Source organism: Pipistrellus hanaki (assembly GCF_964339955.1).
Source record: "Pipistrellus hanaki genome assembly, chromosome: 3".
Classification (NCBI taxonomy): Eukaryota; Metazoa; Chordata; class Mammalia; order Chiroptera; family Vespertilionidae; genus Pipistrellus; species Pipistrellus hanaki.
This window is the reverse complement of record NC_140505.1, coordinates 114,776,850-114,798,508: the sequence shown is the minus strand read 5'-3', so window position 1 is coordinate 114,798,508 and position 21,659 is coordinate 114,776,850. Positions and strand designations below refer to the sequence as shown.

The window sequence follows — 21,659 nt, the reverse complement described above, 5'->3', positions numbered from 1 at the left end:
TCCGCTGTCAGTTTATGACATTGTCAGTTTATGACTGTTCAGTAAACCATTCGGCCCGCGATTTAGGCTGGATTTTAGATTTTGGCCCCTTCTCTAATTGAGTTCGACACCCCTACTTTAAGATAACAAAATAGCCTGAGCTAATTAGGGAAATCTCTCTGCTAACAAATCTAGAGAGCATAATGTAACTAGAAAATGATAATTTTTGCAACTTTTAATGAAATAAGTGAATTAGGAAACAACAAATATCAGTGGGTGCTAAAGCTATCAGGAAAAATGACAAAAAATTGATTATTTGGATGGTACCAAAATTTTCCCAAACAGTTAACTAAAATCATTTAATAATAGAAATTATCATGAAACATGGGACTATCAGATACTCTTGAAATGATGCAATATAAAATATCACTTAAATATAAAGCAAAAAAACATTACTTATGAAGTATTTTTGTCAAATACTTTTGTCAAGGACTCAAGGGTAACTTTAGCAAATTCAATGATTAGAGAAACAAGTAAAATTATGCAAAAAAGAATATAATTATCATCATATAAATCATCAACGTTTTTCAGAGAGAAAAAACTATTGGATTCTATATTAAAAAGATAAGTAACATTAAAAAAAAAAGAAAGGTCCTCAACTGAATCGTAGGACAACTAAGGAAATAGGAATATTGTCTGGACATTAGATAGTATAAGGAATTCTTATCAATTTTACTAGGTATAATAAAGTTATTGTGGTTATGTCAAAAAAAGTTTTGATTTTAAAGATGCACACTAAAATACTTAAAAGAGAAATGTCTGCAATTTATTTTTTATTTTTATTTTTTATTTTTTTAATATATTTTATTGATTCTTTACAGAGAGAAAGGAAGAGAGACAGAGAGCTAGAAACGTCGATGAGAGAGAAACATCGACCAGCTGCCTCTTGCACACCCCCTACCGGGGATGTGCCCGCAACCAATGTACATGCCCTTGACCGGAATCGAACTCGGGACCCCTCAGTCCGCAGACCGACGCTCTACCACTGAGCCAAACCTGTTTCGGCAAATGTCTGCAATTTAAATATTCCTACAAAGACAGATGAAGCAATTATGGCACAGTGGTAATAAATGTTAATTATTAATCCAGATATTAGGTGTTCACTTTTTTCTTCATGTTTGAAAATTTTCAAAGATAAATATTCAGATTTACCTTAAATCGTTGTAAACGTCCAATTTTTTCACCAACTTCAGCTTCCATTGATATCAATTCATTCTTCTGTTTCTCATTTTCTTTTCTAAGTTGGTGCTCCATTTCTATTAAAGTAGTATATTGCCTTATGAGTGACTTTTCATTGACTTGCAAGACGGTGATTTTTCTACTATAATCTGAAAGTGTTCTTTTCATTTCATCCGAATCCATCTGAAGAGTATTGAGCAAGTTCTGCACAAAGACGGAACTTGTTAATTTTAGCTATCTTAGTTTATACAATATCATATACCTATATTCCCTCATGAGAGAGAATCATTGATCTGCTACCTTCTGGATACCACCTATAGGGGATCACACCCGTATGTGCACAGACGTGGAATTGAACTGTGACCTCAGGGTTCATGGGTGATGCTCAACCACTGAGCAACTCAAGCCGGACTACAATATCAGATATTGACTTCAAAAGTGTTTTACTTACATTATATTCTTTTACTTTTATAGCATCTTGTTGAATTTGACTATCAAGTTTTTTCTTTTCCTCTTTCATTGCTTCAGATTCTGTTTTCCATTTCTCCTTTTCACTAAAAAAATAAAAACAAACATGACAATATGCTAAACATAATAAAATATTTACCACAGGAAGAGAAAAAGTCTCATAAAACCAGAGTCACTGTCGTCTCAGTGATTGATTGTCAACCTATAAACCAGGTCACAGTTTTATTCCATCAGGGCACATGCCTGGGTTATAGACTCGATCCCCAGTCAGGGGTATGCAGGAGGCATCCAATCAATAATTCACTCGCATAATTAATGTTTCTATTTCTCTCTCCCTTCCTCTCTGAAATCAATTAAAACATATTCTTAAAGAGTACTGTAGCTACTCAGTACCTAATAACATAAGAATATCAAAATTCTCTTCAAAAAAGATTTAGCCTGAAAGTGACATTTTTTACATAATAAATGCAAGGTAAAAAAAAATTTTATCAATCATTTTCATGATACCATGAACCACCACCCTACAATTGTACCAATATAACAATGGCTGCTGAATCTTATGAAGATTTTATCAAAACTAGAAAATCATTAGGAAAATAGACAATCCCTCAAACTAATTCTGGAAATCAAGTATCAATATTCTTACCCTACTCTTAAACTTGGGTGTTAACTACTTGCAAAATATTTAGAATACAAATAAAATTAGAAATCATTGGATATAAAATAAGTCAGTATAGAGTTTCCTCAAAAAGTTAAAAATGGAACTCCCCTTTGACTTAGTAATCTCACTTCTAGGACTATATCCCAAGAAACCAGAAACACCCATCAGAAAGGATATATGCACTTCTATGTTAATAGCAGCATAATTTACAATAGTTAAGATTTAGAAACAGCCTAAGTACCCATCAGCAGATGAGTGGATTAAAAAACTGAGCTACATCTACACAAGGGAATACTACGCCGCTATAAAAAAGAAGGACTTTTATCATTTGCATCAGCATGGCTGGAACTGGAGAATATTATGCTAAATGAAATAAGCCAGTTGAAGAAAGATAAATATCACATGATCTCATTCATATGTGAGATATAATGATAACATAAACTGATGAACAAAAATAGACCCAGAGACAAATGGTGGGAGAAGACGGAGGGGGGAGAGGGGGAAGGAATAGAGATCAACCAAAAAAATTATAGGCATACATATTAGCATAACCAATGGGCATAGAAACTGGGGCAGTTGGGGCTTGCCCTCAAGGGTGGGAATGGGGGTTGGGGGTGGTCAATCGGGGAAAAAGGAGACATATGTAAAACTTTAAATAAAAAAAAGATGTATCACAGGCATAAAGAATAAAAATGGCAACAAATAGGTACCTATCAATAATAACCTTCAATGTAAATGACTTATGCTCCAATCAAAAGATATAAAGTAGCCCTAGCCGGTTTGACTCAGTGGATAGTGTCAGCCTGCAGATGGAAGGCTTCCTGGTTCAATTCCAGTTAAGGGCACATATCCAGGCTGTGGGCTCAATCCCAGTAGGGGGCGTGCAGAAGGCAGCTGAACAATGATTCTCTGGCAATATTGATGTTTCTATCTCTCTCTCCCTCTCCCTTCCTCTCTAAAATCAATTAAAATATATTAAAAAATACATAGGGTAGCTGAATGGATAAGAAAACAAGATCCATTTATATGCTGTATATAAGAGACAAACTTCAGAACAAAAGACTCACAAAGGATGAAAGTGAAGAGATAGAAAAAAATTGTCCATGCAAATTGAAACGAAATAGAAAGCTGGGGTAACAACACTCAGATCTGAGAAAATAGACTTCAAAAGATACCATTGTAAAGACAATTAAGGCTACTTCATAATACTAAAGGGATTTATCCAAAAAGAGGATATAATCCTGGTAAATATATATGCACCCAATACAGGAGCAACCAAATATATAACAATGTTTCTGGAGGATTTTAGGTGAGAGATCAACAGGAATACAATCATAGTAGGAGACTTTTACAAACCACTAACATCACTGAACAAATCTTCTAGACAAAAAAATCAAGAAGGAAACAGCAACACTAAACAACACATTAGATTAAATGGATTCAATTGTCATTTACTGAATATTTCACCCCAAAGTTAGAGAACATACATTCTTCTCAAGTGCACATGGGGCATTCTCAAAGATAGACCACATGTTAGGACTAAACTAAGTCTCTAGAAGTTCAAGAAGATTGAAATCATATCAAGCATCTTCTTAGATCACTCTGATGTACACTAGAAATCACCTGCAATAAAAACATCCAAAACGGCCAAACACATGGAGGTTAAATGGTTTGTTATTAAAGAGTGAATGGGTTACCAATGAGATCAAAGAAGAAATAAATAACTTCCTGGAAATAAATGAAAATGAACACCCAACAACCCAAAATCTATGGGATACAACAAAGGCAGTACAGAGCGCAAAGTTCATAGCACTACAGGCCTATCTCAAGGAACAAGAAAAAATTTTAATAAACAATCTAACCCCACAATTTAAAGAATTAATAAGAGAACAACAAGAAAAGCCCAGAGAAAGTAGAAGGAAGAATATAATAAAGATCAGAAGGGAAATAAATGACAAAGACTAAAAAAAAAAAAAAAAAAACAATACAAAAGATCAATAAAACCAAGAGGTGGAAAAATAAATAAGATTGATGAACCTTTAGCCAGAATTATCAACCAACAATGAGAGAGGACCCAAATAAATAGAATCAGAAATGAAAGAGGTGATGTAACAACTGACACCACAGAATTACAAAGGATTGTAAGAAAATACTAAACATCTGTATGCCAACAAGCTGAAAACCTGGACAAAGTGAAAAAAACCCTCAAAAACTATAATCTTCCAATGTTTAATCAAGTATCAGAAAACCTGAATAGAGCGATAAACAAACTATGAAATTGAATCAATAAAAACAAAACAAAACAAAAACCAGATAGCTTCACAGGAAAATTTTACCAAATAATTAAAGAACTAATACCTACCCTCCTCAAACTAGTCCAAAAATCCGAGTGGAAGGAATACTTTCAAGCATTTTCCATGAGGCAAGCATTATCCTAATTCCAAAACTAGATAAAGACACTACAAAGAAAAAGAAGTACAGGCCAATATCCCTGATGATGTTCATATGTGCCATGACATTTATAAAATTCTCATATCTGACCATTTTCATATAACTCACTTGTTTCAGAACACCTCCATGAAAAAGGTATTACTGTAACAGAATATTTTAGATACTAAAATGACACAGATAGAGTGGAAGAGGCAAGAGGGAAGAGTAAACAAAATATGTAAATTTCCATGTTCTGTTCATTATTAACATGAATATGCTGCAATTATATTTATAAAATGTTGTCAACAGTTATACCTCAGATATTCTTTATATAATAAGCTTTGTTGATGACGAATTACTGCAAATTTTCTGTTATACTCTTCAAGAGAATCTTCTAAATCTTTTAAGTTGTTTTCTTTATATTCCAGTTCCTAAAAGTGGATTTAGAAATAAGAATGTAAAAAACATCAGAATACATTTTAAACCTGAAGGTAGAAATTTATATTCTGGCAAGAGTATAGAAAACTATAGAAAGGAGAACAGTCACCATAAGTAGCACAGATCATTCCTATGATTATTTTGAATATTTTCGTTTAAGGCATATGGAATGAGGCAATATATGGAAAAGATAAGTACTATAACACAGGTAAAATTAATTTTATTATATATGATAGTTACAGTAACCACACAAATTATCAAATGCAGTAGTTGTATCCTTATCTTTAGTCACTCAGTCCCACATACCCTTTCATGAATATCCTACATAATAAAAGGCTAATATGCAAATTGTCCCTTTGGGAGTTTGACTGCTCGCCATGACATGAGCTGACCACCAGGAGTTGGAGCAGAATGAAGGTAGGCCCCGGACAACAACCAGAGGCCCCAATCAGCCCTGATTGCCAGCCAGGCCTAGGAACCCACCCGTGCATGAATTTCATGCACTGGGCCTCTAGTGTATATATATATATCTCCACTTGAATTATTCTAATTAATTCTTTTCAAAGATAAAAGAAATTGAGACTTAGAAGGTTAAGTAACTTATTCAACAATAAAACCCATTAGCAGTACCTTTAGCAACCATTTCCTAAGTATTAATGCTGAGCTTGGTGACAGGTACCTTAAATATATGCATCACTGTAGGTCAGGCCTGTCTGACTCCAAAGGCCTTGCTACTTCCCTCACTCTGTGCTGTCTTAGGATTGAAGTCCAATTACCTGTTTTATTACTTTAAAAAAATTTTTAGATTCCCAATCAGTGCTCTCTCTCTATGCTACATAGTGCTTCTCATGTTTTTTATAAAGACTAGAGGCCTGGTGCATGAAATTAATGCACAGGTAGGGTCCCTAGGCCTGGCCGGCAATCATGGCTGATCGGGGCCTTCCTTCCCCAGCTGCCGGCTGGGTCCTACATTAAAAGTAATGTGAGGACAATGGGGGAGGGGAGGGGGGCGAAGGATTGGGTGGGAACCTGGTGGAGGGGGGAAGAAATGAGGAACCTTTGTAATAATATGAACAATAAAGATTGATTTAAAAAAAATAAAAAATAAAAAAATTAATTAAAAAAAAAAAGTAATGTATAATGCTAATTATAAAGTGATGTTCTAAGTAATTAAGGTTGCTGCTGCCTAACTAAAGATAGCATATAAATTCCAATATCCAGAAAAAGATTCATTAATATAATTTCCAAATATAAAAATAAGAATTTGAAAATCTTAACTCAAGTATATTCAGAAATGGATTATCTAGGAAGGGGAAACAGAAGTGCTTATAATAAAAAATATTATTTTAACTCATTTTTGTAATTATACTGTAATATATGTAAGGTTATGGGTAGTAACACTTCAAATGAAATAATGAAAAGCATCCTTTGTGAGGCCATTCATAATAATCATGATATAGATGGCAAAACTGAGAAACAGAGGGCAAGCAGTCCACAATCTAATTTGCTGATTAACTAACACTTTACAGAGTAAATTAAAAAAAAGAAAAAAGAAAAAAAAAAGAAATAAAAGAGAATTTAGTTTTCTTCTTCTTGCAGTTAAAAAAAGAAATAATTTTAACCATCATACTAAAAAGACTTTATTCACTTCAATTGCTTTTCTAACAAGCAAAAAACAGAAGTGCCCATGTTAGCCCTGGTCTGATGGCTCATTGGTTGGAGTATTATCCCATTCATTAAAAGGTTGTGGGTTCCTTTTTCAGTCAGAGCACTACCTATGTTGAATGTTTGATCCCAGGTCGGGGTGCATATGAGAGGCAACCAATCGATGTCTCTCTCTGTGTCTGTGTGTGTGAGACTCTCTTTTCTCTCTCTTCCTTCCTCTCTTTTAAAAAACACATCCTTAGGTGAGGATAAAACATAATAATAAAATAAATACATAAATAAAAGTGCTCATTTCATTTATACATTACAGTTTAGAACAGCTGTATATTATTCCAACTGTCAATCATATATTTCATATGAATGATATCCAGTGAACAAGGTGTATCAGTATGCTTCTCATGCAGATAAATGGAATTAATTTTATCTATTACATTCCATCTAACATCAAAATCCATTAAAATATACCTCTGTTAATATGTTAAGAACTCAAAAAATATGTGAAGACTAAATTGAACAACATACTATCAATTGTTATTCATATATAAAAATTTTAGTACCTGTAAAATATGTATTAAATATTCATTCAGAGAATTAATAATATTGGCACTAGATGGTGCTATTCCATCAGGCAAGTCTACCCCTTTAAAAACAACATTTGATCCTTCTGATTTCCGTAAAAGATTGGTTTCTTTTTCAAGATGATCAATCTGGAAATAAAGAGTTCAGGAATGAGAATCACATCTCTATACCCAAAGGAAGACAAATTTAAAAGCAATAACTGAATATTTTTTTAAAAGTAGACATATAAATGCCCTGCCAGGAATTAAACCATAATTTAATTTCCACTTAGAAATGCCTTTGTATACTAGTACACTTAGAATTTTTATATTTTGTTACATTATAAGACACTTATTTTTCCACATAATTTTATAATAAAAATCCAAACAGGTGTTTTCTTAGTGATGAAAAATTAATTCAAGGGGCATTTTCTAATAAAGTAGTCATTTAAAAAAAAAAAAAGTTTCATATTATACCTATGTTCAGTGCTTAACATTATATTTTACTTGATAAAATTCTCACCTTTAAATTTGCTTTTGCCAACTGCTGAGAATAATTTATAGCCTCCTTCCGAGCTTCCCTGAGCTCCTGTCTTAATTCTTCATTCCTCCCAGTAAATTGGTCAACTTGGGTTTTCAAATGGAGATTGACATCAAAGATTCCTTCTGCATTCTTTGACTCCATTGCCTAATAGATTTAGGTTATATTTAAGAAATATGAAGAAAACATTAAAATCATAGTATAAAAATCTACTTTTAAATAAAATTTACATTTAAGCATTTTACTATTCCCATTGCCATGTATAATAACAAAATAAGTCAAATCTATTTCTTATTAATGAATTTAAATTTATAAAACTATTTTAACTTACAACAGTATTACCAAGTTTAGTAACTACTTTATTATGAAAATTAGCAAACATCTAGCTAACCTTAGTAGATTGGCAGACTAGTAAACCAACTGAATAGGAACATAATGACAAAGGGTTCATATCTTAACCAATCTTTTACTAGCTTGGCAAGTGACTCAAATTCTTTATACTTTAGTTTCCTTATCTCTAAAGAAGAGTAAATAATATTAGCTCTGTCAACTTCACAATGTTGAAGTCAAAATGAGATATACATGAAAATACTTTGAAACTATGAGCACCTAAATTTAAAGCATGAGCAAAGAAATGAAAGTTACTACATCAATTAAGTGAATTTTCCATTGCTTCCTCTCCACAGTTGAAGCACACATGGTAACACAGGCAAAGTGTGATAATATAGTATTACCCAAAAGTGCTAGATAAGCAAAAATAATGTCAAAAAATTAGAATATCAAAGCGCCTTCATTGTCCTAATTCTCCAACAATCATAAATCCATATATTGTACATAAGTACATAATAATAATGGACTTTAAAATAACTATATGGAAGAAACCTTTTAAAGGCAAAGTAAAGCTTCAGAAGTAAAGGTTGAAGACAAAGTGGTAGGATTAATAAAACCAAATGTAATCTCATACTCAGGAAGGTGAACTGGTGCTGAACTCTGGGTAGCAGATTCATAAAAGGAAGCCTTTACCCTAAGAGCTCAGAGCAGGACATGTAAAGTAACAAGATATACTAATTCAAAGGGATACCAGGAAGACAGAAATAGGTAGGAGGGGATTTCTGACAGACAACAAAGTAGTTGAGTTAGTTCTGCTGCTAAGAAATAGCACCATGCCATCTATAGGTTTTTTTGGTAAAATGCCGTATTTTTCGGACCATAAGACGCACCGGACCATAAGACGCACCAGTTTTTAGAGAAGGGAAATGAAGAAAAAAAGATTCTGAAACAAATAGTGTCCTAAAATATTTTATGTGCATTAAAACTCAACATCACAGTCATAAACACATGTAATCAACCCTGTAAAGTAAACAGCAGCATTTAGAACCATTATTAACAAATACAGCCAGCAAAAGACAAAATGTACAGGCGATGATTACGGTTTGGATTACGCAGTTACCGTACACCGCACCTGGGCTGACATGGAGATATGGCTGCAGCGAGGGCATGGAGGCTGACTACCATACATGGGAACTCCTCTACCACTCGGGGTTTACAGAGTGGGGCAAACACTCTGGGCACGGAGGAATGGACAGTGGCTGCAGCAAGCACACAGAGCCGGGCAAGCACACAGAGACCACACAGAGCCGGGCAAGTAAAAAAACTTTTTTTTTAAAGTATATGTGTAGGCTATATTTGGACCATAAGACGCAGGGACTTTTCCCCCCCACTTCTGGGGGGAAAAAAGTGCGTCTTATGGTCCGAAAAATACGGTAATACGAAATTAGATAGTGACTCAGGGACCTGAAAAAACAAATTATAACAATAGAAAGTGAACTGAAGTGCATAAACCAGAATTATCTGATCTCAAGATTCTGAAGATTTCTTACAGGAGGTATTATTAAGTTATTTGTGAGTTTTAGACAGGAATATATTTCAGAAAAAAAAAAAAAAATGACAGCCCAGAATAAATGCAGACAAAGACCTAGGGAAGCAGTGGCCGTAGGAAGGCCAGGGACTATGAATTGAAATAGAGGTAAAATTTCCTATTCTATTCACTTACTAAACAGTTTCCCTTGGAGAATAAAATTTAATCTGGGATATAATATTAGCAGTGGGCAGCATAATAGATAAAAGATAGAATCATTTTAGACATTTAAAATAGTAGAGGCAAAAGAAAAGTCAGAATGAATAACAGAAGAAATCAATTTGTTCTCCTAAATTATGTCAAATGATTTTCCTGCCTCAGGTAGTTTTTATCATCTATCTCTCCTAATAATATAGTGTCATTAACAAAAAGCATTCAACTATTGACTGGTCATCATTAAAAAAATTTCAAAGAATAATAAGATGTTTTTATATTTAAATCAATCACAAATTTAGGAAACAACATAAATGTGGTCAGATTACATAAATAAAATATTAAAAATCTAAATGCATAGTTTACTAAAATATATCTAATATCATTAATACTGTGAAATTTTTTAAGTCCTTATATGGTAAATATAAGTAGGATATTATTTGATGGCTAAAATATTTCCTTTAGCAATGCTTAATTCTTTATATATTTAAAATATTCTTACTACATTCTATTATACTTTTAGTTTTGTTGTATAAGATTCTCACAGATCTAAACCAGTTTGGCTCAGTGGATAGAGCGTCGGCCTGCAGACTGAAGGGTTCCAGGATCGATTCTGGTTGCGGGAACATCTCCAATGGGGGATGTGCAAGAGGCAGCTGATTGATGTTTCTCTCTCATCGATGTTTCTAACTCTCTATCCCTCTCTCTTCCTCTCTGTAAACAAAATCAATAAAATACATTAAAAAAAAAAAAGATTCTCACAGACCTACCCTACCACATTTAACAATACAAAAATGATTACTTAAAGATTCTAGAAAATAAACAAAAGCAAACAGATTTTGAAGAGAACTTGTTACTTTAAAAAGGGGAACAGCCAGGAGTGATTTGCCATTTTTAAAGCTTTCCTCTGGGGGCAGCCTGCAGTTGCAGTGACCTGTCAACTTGTTGGCCTACAAAACCAGAGGTCAGAGCCAGCCCAAAGCCACACAAAAGGGAAAGGGGAATCCCAGAAAGAAAAAAAAAGCTAGCAAAAGGGATTTTTCAATTTCTGTGTAAAAACTATGCAAGGTCTAAAGCTGACCACTGAAGCAGAAGAATGGTGAGGACAGAAGAAAGTATCAGTGAACATAAGAAAAAGCAGTAGCAATTATACAACTAGGAGAAGAAAAAAACAAATTAGGAAAAAAAATGAACCAGCTTCAGGGACCTCTGGACATCAAAAGGTCTAAAATGTTTCACTGAGGCTCTGGCTGAGGTGGCTTAGTTGGTGGGAATGTCGTCCCAAAACCCAAAAGTGACGGGTTCTATTTCCAGTCAGGGCACAAACCCAGGCGGAAGTGAGGGTTTGACCCCTGGTCCAGGCACATTCAGGAGGTAGCCAACCGATATTTCTTTGTTTCTTTCTCCCTTCCTCTCTAAAATAATTTTTTTAAATTAAATAACACACACTCTCTTATAAAACATATAAAATGTTTCACTGGAATTCCAAAGAGAATGGAACAGAAAGAAGTAATTAAAGAAATCACCGGTAGAAAATTTCCTAATTGTGGTGAGTAACGTAAGTAAATAGATTCAAGAAGTTCAGCAAACGCCAAACAAGATACATATACATATATACAAATGTGTGTGCACACACACTCAGGCACATTATAGTCAAACTGGTAAAAAACAATTATAAAGAGAAAGTTTTGAAAGCAGCCTGAGGAAAAAAAAAAACACATTACATACAGGGAAGAATGACTCAACTGACAGCAAATGTCTTATCAGAAACTGTATAGACTAGTAAGACAGTGAACAATATCATTAAAGTTGATGAAACAACAAAATGAACCCATTAATATAAAAACATAACTTACATTAACTAGTCTTTCAAGACTAGGAATTATTAGAGATGTTTCTCCTCCATTAACATCAGGTCCTTTCTGCATTTCCTTAATAGCTTGCAATATTTCTTTCATACCTCCTTCAAGATGTTTATTTTCTTCAACTAATTCTTTTACTATAATGATATATGTTTCGCATTGAATGAATAAACTTTACACCATTTGCACTATTCTATACCGATGACAAATAATTCACATATAGTAAAAATAACTCATTTGTAAAATACAAATAAATACGCAAAAAAAGTTCAACTATAAATCCAATGTGTGAATAGTTGAGCTGAATGATATACTTATTGAAACTATATGCATATACATATCTCATAGTTCAAAGAAATAAATCATAAGCATATTTTGCCTTCACTTCATTAAATTTTTTAAAAATTCGTTTACTTTCATTGGAGAATAATACAGAAAAATTAGACTTATTTATAATCACAAAAATATTCAGACTAAGAACATTCTTCAACTATGGATATATCAGAACAAACCAAATGGATGAAAGAGAGAAACTAACATCTATACCTTATAGAAGTAATTAAGGCTAAAACAGATTAGAAAACAGAGTATATTAAAGTCCTTTCAGATCCATGATTTTCAGCATAAGATAAATAAGTAAAGAAAAATTAGAGATAATAGTAACTTACATTTACTCTGAAATTTGGCTATTATTGTTTTACTTCTTTCTAAATCTCTTTCTTTTTCAATTAGTTCTCTTGAAAGAAATTCATTCTGAACAAAACATAAGTGAAATTATTTTTTTAACAAAATATCACAATAGTTTAGTTCTGAACTTTTAACAAAGTTTGACTGAGGTGTAACACACCAAATATAAGTTATAGAGACATAATAGCCAGAAAAATAAAATCTAAATGATAAAGCAGATGGTGATCCTCTTCCCATCTTCTCCCTCCCCTGACCCCTATACCAATGGCAAAAAGAAAACAGATACAAAGAAGGGTTCTGTCTTTAGTACCACCATCATCTGTTTTAATATTCACACTACCTGTTCTGCCTGGCTTCTATGACGTTCAAGCTCTAGTTCTGCATTTCTACTCTGTGCTTCCTTGATCAATAAATCCTGTGCTATGACTTCATTCTAAAGAAATATTTAATAAATTAGGCAAGTTAATGAGTTCATATCGAATGTAGTGCATTTTTAGATAAAAAAAAAATAGAATGTGCATAAATTAATGCTAATGTTCAAACATTAAAAAATCTTATTGTAATTACTTATGGAACTTTGTTAGAAAATAAATTAAAAAAAAAAAAAGAGAGTTAATAAAAAAGCAATCCCAGGATGCAATTTGGAGAAAAGCTCACCTGAGATCTAAGAAATACTAGTTCTCTCCATAGCTGTTCTGTAACATTTTCAATTGGATCTACCTGAGACAATTCTGACTGTGCATTAACAGGCACAGGATCTGGAAGATTAACTTCAAATTTACTTTTCAAAATCTCTGCCTGTAAGGGTACTTTACTTTTTCTTATATCTTCTTTCAAACTATCAGCACTTTTTATATGGGCATGCACACGCTCATCTTCTGGAGCTGCTACTTGTGATTTATTCATGTCAGCTTTATTATCATGAATTTGTTGACAAAATATTGCGGATTTTTGCCTAAGTGATAACTTCCACGTTAAGTCTGAAGCTGTTGATAAGGCTTGTAAAGACAAATTGCTTTCTTGTGTGAAACTTGTCTTCTCAGGTGCTTGATCTTTTTCTGACACTTTCTTCAGAGAGTCCTCAGAAGAAGAATACAGGAAGTTGTTTATTTCTTCATGACTCTCCCTACTAAAGGCACTGACTAAAGATTGTAGATTTCCTAACGATTGTAGACATGGTGCTTTAAAAATCTCCCTTATTGTAACAGTTTCTGGAGGTGTATTATCATTTACTTGTGTAGATGAAGAATGTCTAGTTAAAGAGACAAAAGGATCCACTTCACTTGCTACACTTTGATGAACTTCAGATAACATTCTTGGTAATGATCCTACAGTCATGTTTTCTTCTGACTCTTTCTGGCAAGATTCTGAAATACTGATTGATGCTCTCCTATGCAGCAGCTCTACTTTATCTGAACTCCTAATCTGTATTCAGAATAAATAATTCTCATTAATCAACCTTTGAATCAAAAGATTATTTAAATAAAGCATTTTTTAATTTAACAATTATAAAAAATAACAATGTCTAAAGTGAGATAATAGGGCAGAAATGGAAGAACTGACCATTTTCTTTATTTTCTCTGTCATAGCAAATACTGTTTACCTTTGAATGTGCTGCATTCATATTTTCAAGGCTCATGAAATCAAATTGTCTTTCTCCCATTCTATTTTCTTGAGAAAAGTTTGCTGTTAGGTTCAGGTCCTCAACTGTTAACCCTATATATAAAAAAATAACAAATTAGACATAAAAATAACTCTCCTATTATTTTAATACTTTAATTCTTTAAAACCAGAATCAAGTTTTAACTCAAAAATGATAGAATAATTACTTCTAAAATCCATGAAAAAAATGTAGCCTATACAACCTTCTCATTTAACTCACTTTTAACAAGATATTAGTGTGAGAAACTAATATATACTGTATCCTCTCTATCATTCCTATTCATTCTATTTATAGTTAAAAGACACATATAAAGAAAGTAGACAAAAATCTTGAATAATGAGAAAACTAGTTAATATACTAATAAATTATGAATTTTTACCCTTCTAGAACTTTTTTGATGTACTATAGGAATGAAAATGCTAAAAAAAATTACAAAACAAAAAAAATATATTACTCATAGGTATTTATGAACTTAGTTAAAAACAAGTTTCTTTTCTATGGTCTTCAACAGCTATAAGACACTTAACCAATTGTTCTCTTTATATCATGTAAGATAAACAAACAAAAATTACTAATTTTTATTCAGCAAAACATTATACAGTAAATAATGTCTAAAAGAAGTTTTCAACACATAACTCTCTTAAGAAAAGATAAAATAGAGGGACCTCGCGGGAAAAAAAAAAAAAGAAAAAAAAGAAAAGAAAAGATAAAATATTATCAGTAACATATATAACATAAAAATTACTAAGTTTTATCATTACTAATCACAACTTACTGGCATTATCTATAAATTAATATAGATTTTACTGTAAATTTTTCAAAGTTCATGATGCTGAGAGTTTTTTATTCACTTGTTTTATTGGTTTTTGTTTTGTTTATTTGTTTACCAGTTCCAGATTCAGGACTGAACCAAGAGACATTCATTTATATAATCTTCATCAAACCATTATTTTCATTTACTAAACTTGTAGCAGAACCACAGTAATATAGAGATGTCATTTTTAACATAACAGAAAATTTCAGATTCAAACGATTCATTTCCCAATGATTCTTTCAAAGGTTTGGAATAACTGAGTATACCTGAATTTGCAGTTCTTTTTCCTTTGTCTTGAGCCATTTGGCGGATTTTTTTTTTCAGGTCAAGTCGTTCTTCCTCTAAACTTTCAATCTATAAAGTAAAAATGATTAGTATTTTTCTTTAGTTCAACCAGAAAAATAACCAACTGACTACTGCACTTGCCTCTTTCAAAAGAATCTGGTTTTCAGCTCTGTACTGATGCTGTTTTAAACTTTTGCTATTTCTAAATTCAGTTAAGTCAATCATTGTCTTCGGTTCAAGGCCTAAAATAGAAAGTAATGTGATTAAAAAATTATCGACATTCAAATGAACTACAAAAAGTTCATATAGCAGCTAGTTATCATCAAGCAACTGGTTATAATTTATTAAGAATAGGGTATATTTTGTGCAATAACTTTCCTGATGTTTGAACTATAACCCCGAGTTTAAATTTTGTCACAATTATTAATGAAAATCCTGACAAAAAAGTATTTAGGATCTATCTTCTCCATGGTTGCCTGTCACAAAGGTACTATGTAGTAATTAAGAACATAATTAAGTCATAGGCTAAAACTGTATAATTATATACATTTTGGCTTGTGAGGGATACTATATTAAAATCAACCCAAATAGTGCAGTGCCTGGCATAGAGTAGGCATTATTTAATATCAATATCAAGAATATTGGCTACTCTGCCTGTGGAGTACCCACTCTGTCTCAGTGCTTCACTAATAAACTCTTTTGCATTTTAAACTCTAAAAAAAAAAAAAAAAGAAAGAATATTATCATGACTAGTCTGGTGCTTACAGTGTGCATGTATCATAACTTTCTATTACTTGAGCAGCTATGTTCTGAAAACCAGATATAAATATTTATAACCAAGCTTTGCAGCCTTTACAGTATAGAAAATCTGCTGTTTTTGACTGCTATCTGGATGGCTCAGTCAACTTTAGGAACTTCAGGTCGAAGTTGGCTATCATGTGATAAGCCATCTATGAGAAAGAAGTGTGACTTGAGGTCCTAGCATGACTCTGGGTCCTAGTTAGACACATTTTTACAGAAAAATCATATATATAAAATACTTATTCTTCATTTCTCTAGATAACAGTTTTTACAGATGATCATGTTAATTCTAAGAAAGCATTAATGGGTATTTACCAAGTAAAATAAAATCATTATTTATATCTTTATTTTCATTTTAAAGTAGCAATTTAGATTAGAATGGCAAAACATTAATATTCACTAATAAGGTATTTACTGAAATCAATATATAACTTCTCAAGCTATATTTATTACTTCTTAGAATCAATAGTAACCTTAAAATACTCAACCAAAGAAAAATTTAAGCAGTCTAAAATATAAAAGTCAAGTACTTAAAAGTTTTAAAAAGGCTTATACAGTATAGTAATCATCCTACCTAATAAAAGAGTAATATGCAAATTAACCATCACTCTGCTCAAGCCACACCCATCAGCCAATGAGAACAAGTATGCAAATTAACCCCAACCAAGATGGCTGTGGCCACAGAGAGCAGTTAAGGGGCTTGGGATTCCCCAGCAACAGAAGCCAAGCTTTCCACAGACCCTGGCCAAACTAGGTCTCCACTCAAAGATACAAAATTTCAGTTATAAAAGATAAATCCCAAGAAAAATGGCAGCAGCCACAGAGCTGGAGAGAGCAGGATAGGGTTGCCTCTGGCCACGGAGGAAGCAAAGCTTCCCGCACACCCTGACTGGCCCAGGCCTGTACTCCAAGCTACAAAGTTTAAATTACAGAAGATACATAAAACCAAACAGAAATGGCTGTCGGCCACAGAACAAGCAATAGGCTTGGCTCCAATCTAGGCTACAAAGTTTAATTGTAGAAGGTAAATAAATTCCAGATACCACAGCCTCCACTTGGGTCACCAGGGGGGCATGGCTGGCCTGCAAACTACCACAGGCCCCTCGCCCAGGCCATTCCTACACCCCATGGGAAATCCCACTCTGATCTAGGACACCCTTCAGGGCAAACCAGTTGGCCCCCACCCATGCACCAGGCTTCTATCCTATCTAATAAAAGAGTGATATGCAAATTGACCATCACTCCAACGCACAAGCTGGCTGCCCCCATGTGGTCAAAGATCCTGCCCCCATGTGGACACAAGATGGCCACCACAAGATGGCCAGCAGGAGAAGGCAGATGATAGGGACCAGGCCTGCAAGGGAGGGCAGTTGTGAGCAAGCAGGCAAGCAGGGGAGGACAGTTGGGAGGCACCAGGCCTGCAAGGGAGGGCAGTTCAGAGGGACCAGACCTGCATGGGAGGGTAGTTGGGGGCGATCAACCCTGTAGGGGAGGGCAATTAGGGGTGACCCTGCCAGCAGAGGAGGGAAGTTGGGGGCAAACAAGCTGGAAGGGGAGCAGTTAGACATCAATCAGGCTGGCAGGGCAGTGGTTAGGGGGTGATCAGGCTGGCAGGCAGGTGAGCATTTGGGAGCCAGCAGTCCTGGATTGTGAGAGGGTGCAGGCTGGGCTGAGGGACACCCCCCTCCCATCCTGGGCACAAATTTTGTGCACCAGGCCTCTAGTTTCTAAATGTCCTTAAGAATTCTTATGAAACAAAGGCATTTTACAAACTGACATGGGTCACATAGACATTATTTTGATTGAAAAAATTAAAGGGTTAACTTCAAATATGTGGAATTAATTAATAGATGTTCATTTTTAGACCAGCAGTTATTACTGAGGAGATCTGGCCTGCACAGAGCAGTGTTCCACTCATGCCTGTTGCCATCCCAGCCAAATCCCCAATCCCACGTCAGAGTAGCTCCACTTTTATGTGTTTTAAACATTTTTATAAAAGAGTGTATTTCAAAAAATACAGTCAACTATTTAAAAATAATAAACAATCAAAAAGAAAAACTGAAAATGACTTGACAATTAGGATTGAGTAAAAGACATATCTTAAGACTTAAAAGATGACTCACCCAAACGCTCTCTAAGTGCCTCATTTTCATCGAGGAAATCATTGATCTTCATCTCCAATTTATTGATTTCCTTTGTCAATCCTTCAATCTCTCGATCTCTAATTTTAATTTGATTTTTACAGTTCTTTATTTCAATAACAGCATCTTCTAAACCATATACTCCCTAAAAAAATACCCAATCTAATTTAAATGTAACATATTTGGAATAAATTATTAAATGCATGAATTTATTAATTGATTTTCTTATTAAGTTTGTGGGAAGGTGCACATATACCTAAGGTCTGCATCACTAAACCGGTTTTTATTGTGCTTTAAAAAAAAAAAGCCCAGTAATGATGACTGAAAATGGAAGAGTTAAAACTTACCAATTCAGCACCCTAACAGCAAAGTGACTCAAAATATTACATGTAGGCTTCACAAAATATAGAAAATAAATAGTATGGGTCAATATGTAAATCATTTCTTGCCTGACTTAGTGGTAATCAGATTTTAAAATATATTTTTTAAAAAGTACAAAGTCAGGCAATAAAACAGTCCCTGGCATAACTTATCAAACTAACCAGGTGTCAAATCTACATGGTGGCAAACTGACACAGATTCCAAAGAACCTAATCCTGCTGCTTCACCAAAGCCGATTATCTGACAAATGGTTTGAAAACAATTCTCCTGCCAAAAACTAAATGCTACATAAAAGTTTGAATAGTTTAATATAAATTGATTAGGATAATCTTTATCATAAGATATTTCTGGAATGCTTTTAAATGGTATGCAGTAAATGGCATAGAACAGTCTAACTGTAGAAAAAAAAACAACCTCTAAACTCCTTGACTGACAAGATAAGAATACATACAGATTCATAATCTTTTAATCGCTTCAGAGTCTCAACTAGTTCTTTATCCTTTTCCTTAGCATCAGCTTCAGCCAGTTCAGCTGTTCTCTCAGCCTCTTTAGTCTTCTCTTCTAAAATTTGAACCTTAGATTGTATTTTCATATAATGAGTCTGTTGAGAAAGTGTTGAAGCACCTACAAGATAAAAGTGAAAATCATAAATGAGTTGAATAGATTACTCATTCCTTTAAATCACTGATTCCAACATGGGTGCAGAAAAAGTGATATATCACTAAAAAAAGCCCTTTTAATATCACAATATTTTAGTTATAAAATAGAGGTCTAATTTGGTTGTATTAATAAAACTAAAAAAAGTAAAGTGCAATAGCATTTCAGCTGAAGGGGTATGGATTAGAAAAGATTGCAAAACACTGCTTTACAAAGAATGATCACTATGCAAAGACTGCTAACATTTCTCTAATATTTAACCTCTTTTGTCCACTGTAATAAACTATGGAATTTTAGCTGGACATATGATCACTTGAAATAAACACTAAATTTCTACTTACATTCCAGCAGCTTCGTGCAGTCATGTGACTAATGCGGAACACATAGAAAAGCCATGTGCACATTTTAAGAAATGTTGGTGTGTTTTATTTTTAGGATTCACTGTCCTAAATCCTAGAGCCTCCCCTCCCCAGCTTTGCAGTCTCTAGGTCATTCTTTCCTCTTATAAATCCTCTTATGAATCTTAGCCTCAGGAAGACGGCTGGGGTCAGGGTTGAAGAGCACTGCTCAATGAGACACACAAAGTGGCTGTAACTGCATGAACAGAGCCTGAAAATTGCAGCTCCTCATAGAGTGCCTTCATCGGGGCCACCTTCTCAGCCTCTTTCTGCCCATAATTCCGCTGCAGGATCTGGGGCTGTTCCAAAGAGGCCCGTTGCAGACACTGAATCACCAGCCAGCTTCATTTGTTGTCCTAGATGTCAACGCCAATCTTGCGTGTCACACTAGAGTCCACAAACAGGTATAGTCATCCTCAATCTGAAAGAGCTCTCCCATCTCCAGCAGGAACTTCTTGGCATTGGCATGTTCCTTCTCTTCTCAATGCCCACCATATACTAGTTTATATGGCAGCCACTGCAAGAAGGCAGAGTAGAAAGCCAACTTATACTTTAACAACAGATTTGTACCTCTTTTCAGTGAATCTGCCCACAATGCCCTGCAGGGCTATGATGAAGTCCAGGCTCTGTCCAATCTCAGCCTGATAGGAACTCTGCAGAAAGAGCTTGATCAGGTTCAGGTAACAGACTGCTCCCAACAGTAGAGCTTCAGCAGTTGGTAGATACATGTTCCCATAAGCATAGCATCACAGATGACATCCAAACCTATGCCTGGCTTCAGATACCAGCAGACCTAGCCCTTGTCAGGTGAGGGATGAATCCATAATGTTGACACCAGAAAGAAAGCCTGAGCAGTTCCACACACCAGCCCACAATTATGCCTACTGGAGACGATCAGCATCCATCCTGCTTTCCGGGTTCCACCAGTCCTGGAGTGTTATGAGTACCGACATATCCCGCTGGTACTTACCTGCAATAGCATGGTACTCCAGGACCTCCTTGAGCCAGGCAATAGCATCTCTAGCATCTGTGTGCCCCATGTCACCCTCAGTTAACACCCTGACAATCTGGGATAAGTGCTGGATGAAACTGATTTTTTTTGTCATAAACATCCATTCTGATCTCCATTCATTCTGTTCCTGGATACTGGTCAAGAAATGCTTTTAAAGGAAAGAAGTGAATCTTTCTTTTCTCTTTCCTCCCTCCTGGAAGCTAGAATATATACTCTGAGAGTGGAATTCTACGGTCTTTTTAGGACATGAGATGGGAACCAGATGACAAGATAGGCAGAGTATATAGAGTATCTGATATCTGATTTGTACGGTTATCACACTAACAGGGGGATCGGGGTGCAGACTTCTTCTGTGGGTTTTTGCCCTATGGAGTTTGAATAAATTCGCAAAAAAGGCTTCTTTAAGTAAAAAATGTAGAAGTTTATTGGAAGCAGATGCAAACTCAAAATGGGAAAGGTCTGTTTTTTCCCTCTTTCATGGGAAAAAAATCCAAAATTTGAATCTGTAATTTGTAATTTGTTGAGTCTTTTTTGTCTCTGGGTTTATATAGACTGCAGTTTTCTGTCTGAGGTATTTTATATTCTGGAGACCATTCTTTTCCTTACTGTGTCTCTTCCACCATGGGACCTTAGTCTTGCAATAAGTTTTCACGATCCCCATTTTCATGTTGTCAGTTTTTTTGGTTATTTTATTTGTCCAGGTTGGAGTTATTTAGACCACCCTATGGTTTCCTTTTAGTTGTCCTAGCTGGAGATGTTACATTACCCCGTACGTCAGGGCTGTTTTGGTTGTTCAGGCCAGAAATGCCTCCATCCTTCTTGGACTTTGCCTCCCTTCCTGTCTTAAGCTAGTTAGTTAACCCTTTTCATCACTACCAGGACATCCTTCCAGCCACCAGCATCTGAATC

At 34.5% G+C, this 21,659-nt stretch overlaps 1 protein-coding gene and 1 pseudogene across 6 annotated transcripts in view; both read right to left on the bottom strand.

Annotated features, from left to right (window-relative positions):
• The window catches only part of CEP290 (centrosomal protein 290), a 114,470-nt gene that overhangs the window by 65,551 nt on the left and 27,260 nt on the right, over window positions 1-21,659 (bottom strand). For 4 of the 5 annotated variants that reach the window (XM_084876934.1, XM_084876936.1, XM_084876937.1 and 1 more), the window contains exons 13-24: window positions 19,135-19,307; window positions 18,285-18,447; window positions 15,502-15,602; window positions 15,342-15,429; window positions 14,202-14,314; window positions 12,580-12,664; window positions 11,906-12,048; window positions 7,961-8,125; window positions 7,438-7,587; window positions 5,093-5,208; window positions 1,670-1,772; window positions 1,192-1,422 (exon numbers count right to left, since the gene is read on the bottom strand). In XM_084876934.1, the coding sequence (XP_084733060.1) occupies window positions 1,192-1,422; window positions 1,670-1,772; window positions 5,093-5,208; window positions 7,438-7,587; window positions 7,961-8,125; window positions 11,906-12,048; window positions 12,580-12,664; window positions 14,202-14,314; window positions 15,342-15,429; window positions 15,502-15,602; window positions 18,285-18,447; window positions 19,135-19,307 (1,631 nt within the window). Of the gene's footprint in view, window positions 1-1,191; window positions 1,423-1,669; window positions 1,773-5,092; window positions 5,209-7,437; window positions 7,588-7,960; window positions 8,126-11,905; window positions 12,049-12,579; window positions 12,665-12,938; window positions 13,032-13,255; window positions 14,024-14,201; window positions 14,315-15,341; window positions 15,430-15,501; window positions 15,603-18,284; window positions 18,448-19,134; window positions 19,308-21,659 lie in introns of all 5 variants that reach the window. The other variant, XM_084876938.1, reaches the window with a different exon arrangement.
• Window positions 19,888-20,870, bottom strand: LOC311618633 (farnesyl pyrophosphate synthase-like; annotated as a pseudogene). Its single transcript has one exon. The product of its transcript is annotated as a farnesyl pyrophosphate synthase-like (transcript).